This window comes from Aethalodelphis obliquidens, unplaced genomic scaffold, assembly GCF_003676395.1.
Source record: "Aethalodelphis obliquidens isolate GAN/ISIS:26980383/991018 unplaced genomic scaffold, ASM367639v1 scaffold8, whole genome shotgun sequence".
Classification (NCBI taxonomy): Eukaryota; Metazoa; Chordata; class Mammalia; order Artiodactyla; family Delphinidae; genus Aethalodelphis; species Aethalodelphis obliquidens.
Genome location: NW_020837952.1, coordinates 13024645 through 13033567, shown reverse-complemented (window position 1 = coordinate 13033567; position 8923 = coordinate 13024645). Strand labels below are relative to the sequence as shown.

The following is an 8923-nucleotide window of genomic DNA, read 5'->3' as shown; positions in this document are numbered from 1 at the left end:
CATAGTAAAATATGAGGAAAAGGGGAGAATATAAAATGCAATAAAGAATATGTAATTCGATTCTGGGTTGCAGGTAGCTGGAGCAAATCAAACAAAATATAAATATATGGTTTGCATTACCAGGTCTCTGGGTGAGCGAGCAGGAAGAGAGAATGACTTTTCTAGGATTTGAAATTAAAATGAAAGTTCTCACCTAGAGTTATTGGAGGCAAGTTTCTGTTGCTGTGTCCTTCTCATCTCTCTAACCTAATTTATAATAAGTTATTCATGGTCTGTAAAAACTAAGCAGTACTTTTACTACCCTGCAGTCTCAAGGCTGCATGATCAGCATTTCTCAACCTCTAAGCTTCAATTTGTTCAAGATGCAGGCTTCACCCATTCATTCATCCTACACAGATTGAGTTCCGACTGCCTACAGGGCGTTGTCCTGGGCACTGGGAACAGAAACATATCCATTAGGTAGGCTTGGGTGTGCTCAAAACAATTTATAAGATTTTCTTCTGTCTGATTTTATGTAGTTGGAGAAAGAAAAGCTACGTTTCTACTCATAAAAATTAGAGAGCTATGCCATGCAGTGTTATAATCGAACGATAAACCTGTGTGATTGATCTTAATAGGGCTCTAGGATTGTTCTATTTAAAAATAAATCGGTAAATTACATGTCATTCAAGTTTCTAATAGAAAACCCGACTAAAACCGAGGCTTCCACACAGTTTGTAAGAAATGGCTTGGTCTGCAACAGCTGGAGTAGGCGAGGGTAGGGGGCCGGGGTGAGAGGAGGGCCCAGGATGCTTGCCAGCAAGGAACCTGGGGGACCGGCGTCGCGGCCCGCACACTGTTGTCTGGGGTTGAGACCAGGATTGGGGGGAGCGGGGTCAGGGCCGGGAGGGGTGGTGGTGATGCTCCAAGGAGACGGACCCAGGATTTGGTCTCCGAATCCCGGGGCCCGGCCCCCAGCGCCCGGGGGTGGCGACGGCTTTGTGGCGCGCGTGGGTTCTACCGCGGGCGGCGCGGAGGCGGGGCTGCGCGGAGGCGTCCACCACTCTCAGCCCTCGGCCCTGCAGCGGGCGCCCCGCATGGCCAGCCCCGCGCGGGCCGGTTTCCCCGCGCGTAATAACAGCCGCCTGGACGCGTTCCTGCGGAGGCGTCTGCCGGCCCGAGATCTACAACGCCATCCGCGCCTACGAGCCGTGCATCGTGGTGTCCGACACGGGGAAACACACCTTAAAGTACGTGCTGCTCGGTGACCGGCTCATCTACCTGACCGAGAACCCGCTCCAGTCCATCCGGCGAGTCGTGGCGCTCCGGAACATCGCGGCCATTGACCTGGGGAGGCGCGCGGGCGGGCTCGCGAGAACCCCCCTTCTTGGGGGGGTTCTGTATGCACTCCGAATAAAGATGCTTTTACCGTTCTCATCTTGTGTACCGGTCATCCCCTGTCCCCTCAAATACAGATTTGGAGAACATAGCCCCCTATCAGAAGTACGCTTTGAGGTCATTCCTAAGTTCATTAAGCATCTAGCCTTGCCAAGCACTGTCTAGACACTGAGGATACAAAAATGAAATAGGGCGCCATCCCAGAAGCTGCTGTGGGAGAGACAGAAAGCCAACACCAGGACAAATAAATGCCATGTGATAAATGCTATTATGCCTTGTTTATTTTTTTATTTTTAGGGCTTAGAGCGTGTTAGGTGCTCAATATGAGTTAAGTGAATAAATGAATTAATGAATGCATGCATGCATTAATGAGATGCGCATGGGACGCCTGGCACTCTCAGGCGGATCATTCATCCAAACTGGGCTCAGGCCATGCTGGGAAAACTTCCTGGAAGGAGTGTCATAGCGGAGCCTTGAAGGAGATACAATCTGTCCCAGTTTTTAGTGTGCTGCTACTGTATCCCTTTCGTCCAGGAATAGATTTACCTTATAAACCAGCAACAGCTTGAAGCAGTCTCTCTCCAATTACTGTTTTTCCCCCTTGGCTCCCTTTGTCTGAGCTGCTCTTCAGGTGTGTTCTTCCTTTTTCCATTGGGGACAGGTGTCTAGCCTCGTTTTTCTTTCCTTTGCCCTAGTCTCTGTGTCCCTCAAGGGAGAGAGGTTGGCGAGACTCTTGATAGAGCTGTTTTTTAATTTTTATTTATTTATTTATTTATTTATTTATTTTTGCGGTACGCGGACCTCTGACTGCTGTGGCCTTTCCCGTTGCGGAGCACAGGCTCCGGACACGCAGGCTCGGCGGCCATGGCTCATGGGCCCAGCCGCTCCGGGGCATGTGGGATCTTCCCGGACCGGGGCACAAACCCGTGTCCCCTGCATCGGCAGGCGGACTCTCAACCACTGCGCCACCAGGGAAGCCCTGATAGAGCTGTTTTGCCAAGAAAATCATAGCTTGTTTGGAACATGTCTGTAAGAAAATAATAAAATTAAATGAAAAAAGTAGGGCTTCCCTGGTGGCACAGTGGTTAAGAATCCGCCTGCTAATGCAGGGGACATGGGTTTGAGCCCTGGTCCGGAAAGATCCCACATGCCGCGGAGCAGCTAAGCCCGTGCACCACAACTACGGAGCCTGCGCTCTAGAACCTGCGAGCCACAACTACTGAAACTCGCGTGCCTAGAGCCCGTGCTCCGCAACAAGCCACTGCAATGAGAAGCCCATGCACTGTACCGCGGCTAGAGAAAGCCTGCACGCAGCAATGAAGACCCAATGTAGAGAAAAATAAAAGAATGAATAAAATAAATAAATTAAAAATAAATAAATAAATGAAAAAAGTAAATGCTTTCTTTTTCTACTTAAAATATCACCGTGGGCTGATATCACTATGCTAATTTCTTTGCTTTATTTGAGCCAAAGCTGGAAGTAAAACTGCCTTTTCCTCACTGCTACTGTTTGCGTTCTCTTGAACTAAAATTTTTAAAAAATTAAACTTCTGACCAAATGTTTTAGAAAACATTAAACACTCAACTTCTTCTAGTGTCTGCAGTGTAAACATGTATTCTTTTAACAGAAAATAGTGATTTTAGGATATTGTTACTCTCTCCAAAAAGAGACAGTATACATATTTCAGTAGTTGTTATATGTATTTCTTTTTAAGCTGTCAGAATCTGAAAAGTACAGTAAAGCTCCCTAGGCCTCCCAAGCCAAGAATATTACAAAAAGGCATACCAATTTATTTATTTATATGAAATACTACATATTTCAGTAGTTGTTATATATATTGCTTTCTAAGCTGTCAGAATCTGCAAAGTACAGTAACGCTCCCTAGGCCTCCCAAGCCAAGAATATTACAAAAAGGCATACCAATTTATTTAGTTTACAAGGTAAACTCTGTACTCGATTTACAGAGTTTACCTTTCAGGCATATAGAAGAATGTGTAATGTCTATAAAGGTGCCGAACAAATCTAAGATTTCAGCATTGTTGATAGATTTAATGTCCATCTTACACAATATAGTTTAACTTTGTTTAAAGGTGTGGTAGGCAGAATAATGGCTCCCAAAAGATATCTCCAGAACCTGTTTTACGTTACATGGCAAAGGGGAATTACAGTTGCAGATAGAATTAAGGTTGCTAGCTAATCAGCTGACCTTAAAAGAGGGAGATTATCTTGGATTATCTGCATAGGGCGAATGTAATCACAAAATCCTTAAGAGTGGAAAAGGGAGACAGAAGAAGAGTCAGCAGCAGAGTGATGCAGCATAAGAAAGACTACTGGTTTTGAAGTTGGAAGGGGGCCACGAACCAAGGAATGTGGGTAGCCTCTAAAAGCTGGAAAAGGCACAGAAACAGGTTTTTCCCTAGAGCCTCCAGAAAGAATGCAGTCTTGCTGATGCCTTGGTTTTAGACCAGTGAGACCCATATCAGATTTCTGACCCCAGAACTGTAAGAAAATAAGTTTGCGTTGTTTAATACCACAAGTTTATGGTAATGTGTTACAACAGCAATAGGAATTCAATAAAGAAGTCTTTTCTCTTATGTTGTTTTAAAATGGGTAATTGTTAAAATGTATTGTTTCAGTGAGAAATAAGTATAATCACGCCAAGCACAAATGCCTTAATCTCTTTTTCTGGGTTTTTATTATAGTTATTGTTACATTTCAGTGGCTTGTACTAAGCTCCATAGGCTGTGTGAAAAATGGGTGTCCCCAAATTGCTTTATCTAGTGTCAATTAATAACGAATTAATAACACTATGTCTGTCCTTGGTACCACATAGAGAATTTTGCTGATTTCTATGTTATGTCATATATAGTTGTCCTGCTATCTATTACATTGGATTATATTATCTCAGTGCCAGGCAGCTTTGTTTTTTAGAACTGGTTCCTCCTTTCTTGAAAGATAAACTGTTTAATCTCCTTTTCTACTAGGGTGCTGTCCTCTTTCTAAGGCTACCTCTTTAGACATACTTTTCCATTCTCAAAGGTCTTCTCATTTTACTGTGCAAGTTTGTCTCTTGTTATTTAACTTTCAGTTGGCTCAGGTTCCCACTTGGCCTTTGTTTTTACTGTCCTGTCAATAAAGCCCCTAAGCAAACCAGTCCTTTATGCCTCTGGGCCTCTACCCTTCTTGTTCCACATTTGGCCAGATTTCTCCACATAGTTCATGTCTCATATTCCAGTTACACTTAGGATAAAATTTGCAAATATACAGATAAAATTCTGTTCTCTTCCCTAAGGAAAAAAATTGAAAGAACAGCAACAAAATGTTAGACCCAGAGTATAGATGTGAGATTTCTGTTCTAGCAAAGACAAGTTCCACATGCACTTGGAGGTCTCAGTAGGTGATTTGTTTTTGTTTTTTCAAAACAAATTAATGTCAGTTTTATTTAAATAATTTTTTTTTTTTTTTTTTTGCGGTACGCGGGCCTCTCACTGTTGTGGCCTCTCCCGTTGCGGAGCACAGGCTCCGGACGCGCAGGCTCAGCGGCCATGGCTCACGGGCCTAGCCGCTCCGTGGCATGTGGGATCTTCCTGGACCGGGGCACGAACCCGTGTCCCCTGCATCGGCAGGCAGACTCTCAACCACTGCGCCACCAGGGTAGCCCTAAATAATTTTATGTAAGTTTTTTATCATTTATATTTAAAAATTAATTATTTTAAAAGTTGATATATAATTGACTTATAACACTATGTTAGTTTCCGGCGTACAACATAGTGGTTTGATATTTCTATACATTACAAAATGATCACCACTCAGTAGGTGTTTGTTATGGTTCATATCCTAAAAGAAAGGGTTTCCAAGGTTGTTCGGGCAGAGCTTTTGTGAAAGGCAGATGTTTTCTTTCAAAGTTGCTTTTGAAAGCTCTAGAGTTCTGCCCTTGTCATGTGCATCACAATACTATTCTTTAAGCCCTTCTAAGATTAGACCCATTTTTCAAGTGTGAGAACCAACTCTCCTGAACAGTGATTTCCTATGGATTCACTCTCCTTCAATGCCATCCCATCACCTACAAAGAAAAAAAACCTGTCAACTTCAGCATCCCTTGTTTCTACTTCTTGCCTTTCTTTGTCCTTGTCCTTTCACCACTTTCCTCAGTGAATATCTCCTCTCCAGCCATCCTGGGGTCCATGTGGCTTCTTGAACAGGCAGCAAATGCACCTTTATAGCCGGGCCTGTTTGCTTGCAGTGTTTGCTTCCTCCTCCTTCAAGGATGTTCAGACGTCGTATCTATAATCTTCCTCCTTCTCTTTCTCCTTTTAAAAATGTAAAAAATATTCTCGGCTCGGACAGAAACAGGTCACAGGCTGTGCCGAAGGGGCCACTGTAGTTTGCTAACGGATTCCTGCTTTCCCCTTCCCGTATTCAAATCCTACACAGTTTCCAGGCTAAGCCCAAGTTGTTCCTTCTCCAAATCACTTTTTCTTGACTGAGACCATGTCTTTTGGTCTGTTTTGCTCATTGCTCTATCTGGTTCCTAGAACATTGCCTGATACAGGTGAGATGGCCAATAAATATTTGTTAAATATTCAACATAATCTGTCTCTTTGTTTCTCAGTTTATTATCTGCAATATACATCGGGGCATTTAGTAATATATTTTTGTTCAGCTTTTGCTTTCTACCTGTGTGGACTTGGTCAAGTATATTCAACCTCTACTTTGTGCCTCCATTTCTTCATCTGTGAAATGGAGATAACAGCACCTTCCTTATAGAGCTGTTGGGAGGATTAACTTCATTAATAGATGAAACACACTTAAAATAGTACTTGGCACATGGGAAGAGCTACATACATGTTTCATTATTATCAATAACCTTTATTCACATATATTAAGTCAACTAAGGTTCCTGAATCTGTAAGATTGATATTATCTCTTTAGGAGATTTAGTAAATTTGGGGAAAAAATAACTGGTTTTTGAGCATTGATTATGTATTAGGTGTTTTATTTATTTATTTAGGCTGCGCCAGGTCTTATTTGCGGCATGAGGACTCTTAGTTGCAGCATACATGCGGGATCTAGTTGCCCCACCAGGGATTGAACCCAGGCCCCCTGCATTGGCAGTGTGGAGTCTTACCCACTGGACCACCAGGGAAGTCCCTATATATTAGGTGTTTTAAAATCTCATTTATTCTTTTTGAAAATTTGTGCACTGGGTTTGTCAAGTTTAATATGTTCAAAAACAGAATTCCTGATCTCCAGCCCCAAACGTGTTCCTCTCTTAGCTTTTCCTATTTTAGGAAGTAACATCATCTTCCATTATCTTTAATTCTATCTTTCACTCTCCTCATCCTACACATCAGTATGTCATCTTGACTTGTGTAGAAGAGGAAAACGTTTTCCTCAGCCCTCTTAGGGACCCTGGCTAGGTCTGAAAATTTTATATGACATGGGAGCCTTTATAAGGAAATGAAATCTCAAAGAAGAAACAGTTAAACCTATGTGTGTTTAGTACTAGGTTTAATGAAGAATGGAGAGTCATAGAAAAATGTGATAGTTCAAAAAAAGTTCAAAAAAGCTAAGGGTAATAGACTGGGGAAATTTTAGAAAGGCCTGCTTGTTTGGATTTGTCTTAACATCCCTGTCTTGGAGATAAGGATGTTCCTTTCCTCTGGGTATAGGGAGGGCACCTCTCTCATGAGGGCCTTAAGACCTGATTCAGGGGAGGAGGGCTAGGGAAGGTCAGAAGGACTTTCTTGCATCTGTGTTTTCTTCAATTCCTTCAGCCCAAAGTATTCAGTATGCCAAGGCACCATATTTTGGGGTAGTGTGTTCTGAACCCCATCACTTGTCTTCCAAAATATATCTAACTATGACCTTTCCCATTTTTCTTATTCCTTTTTCTAGCACCACTTGTCCAGTCCCTTATCTAGACTACTGAAATTGCCTCCAAATTGATTCCTCTCCACATAGCAGTTGGGATGATCCTTTTAAATAATAATTATAAATTAAATTATATCACTCTTCTGTTTCAAAGTCTGCATGAACTTGCAAACTCCTTATTGCCTATAGGAGCCTCCATGGTTTGACCCCTCCATCTCTGACTTACCTCCTACCACTCTTCCCAGAGCTCTTTCTGCTCTTCTTCCTGCCTCAGGGCCTTTGCACCTGCCATCCTATCTGGAACACGTTTCCTCAGATCTTCAGAGGGTTGATCCCTTCTTGTCAGTCATGTTTCTGAATTCAGCATCACCTCCACAGGGATGCCTTCTGTGTTCACCCAATCTAAAGTACCATTCCCCCAACACACTTAGCACATCTCTTTGTTTCAAAACACTTACCACTATTTGTAGTATAAGATTAATGTGTTTAGTGATTTATTATTGTCTATGTCCCATAGTAAATGTAAGCTCCATGAGAGCAGGACCTTGTTTGTCTTTTCATCCCTGTATCACTGTGCGTTATATTCTCAGACACATAGCAGATAGTCAATAACTACTTGTAAAACTGGAAGAATGAATAAGTGAATCAATGGATGCTCAGATCCATCATACAGTTTACCTCTTAGAAAGGGACATATTTCCTTATTTCCAAATATTGAGGGACTTGGGAGACTGACAACTCATCACACTGGCCAGAGTTAACATAGCCAGTTAGTGGCAGAGTCAAGAGTAAATTCCCACGGGTCTCCTGCTGCTCAGATTCAGCTCTCTTAATGCTTCTTTTGTGTTGGTATGGGATGATCCCTGTGTTGTTTATCTGTGTCATGCATTTTGAGAGATAGTGAGAGTTATATGAGACCATGTTATGCATACTTCTTTTTATCTTGAGCTTTTTTCCCCTCTATTTTGACTCACTTGTTGCATTTCAAAGATCTAACTGTGGGAGGAAGAAGTGGTAAACTCTTTATCAGTCATTGTGGCTGTTTCTTTTTTTTTTTCAATTTTTAAAAAAATTAATTAATTTTATTTATTTTTGGCTGCATTGGGTCTTTGTTGCTTCGAGCGGGCTTTCTCTAGTTGCGGTGAGCCGGGGCTACTCCTCATTGCGATGCACAGGCTTCTCACTGCGGTGGCTTCTCTTGTTGCAGAGCCCGGGCTCTAGGCGTGCGGGCTTCAGTAGTTGTGGCATGTGGGCTCAGTAGTTGCAGCATGCAGTCTCAGTAGTTGTGGCTTGTGGGCTCTAGAGCACAGGCTCAGTAGCTGTGGTGCACGGGCTTAGCTACATTGTGGCATGTGGGATCTTTCCGGACCAGGGCTTGAACCCATGTTCCCTGCATTGGCAGGCGGATTCTTAACCACTGCGCCACCAGGGAAGCCCAGGTCAGTGCTTGTTTGATTTTATTTATTTATTTATTTATTTATTTATTTATTTATTTATTGGCTGTGTTGGGTCTTCATTGTGGCATGCAGGCTTTTCGTTGCAGCGCATGGGCTTCTCTCTAGTTGTGGCGTGCAGGTTTTTCTCTCTCTAGTTGTGGCGCGGGCTCCAGAGCACGTGGGCTCTATAGTTTGCAGCACGTGGACTCTCTAGTTGAGGCTCACCAGCTCAGTA

General features: G+C 42.9%; 1 protein-coding gene across 1 annotated transcript in view; it reads left to right on the top strand.

Moving 5' to 3' along the window:
• The first annotated feature begins 1076 nt into the window (after positions 1-1076).
• Positions 1077-8923, top strand: part of CUNH12orf56 (chromosome unknown C12orf56 homolog) — an 82559-nt gene continuing 74712 nt past the window's right edge. The window contains 3 exon segments of the mRNA XM_027108211.1: positions 1077-1154; positions 1156-1536; positions 3622-3685. Of these exon segments, the coding sequence (XP_026964012.1) occupies positions 1077-1154; positions 1156-1536; positions 3622-3685 (523 nt within the window).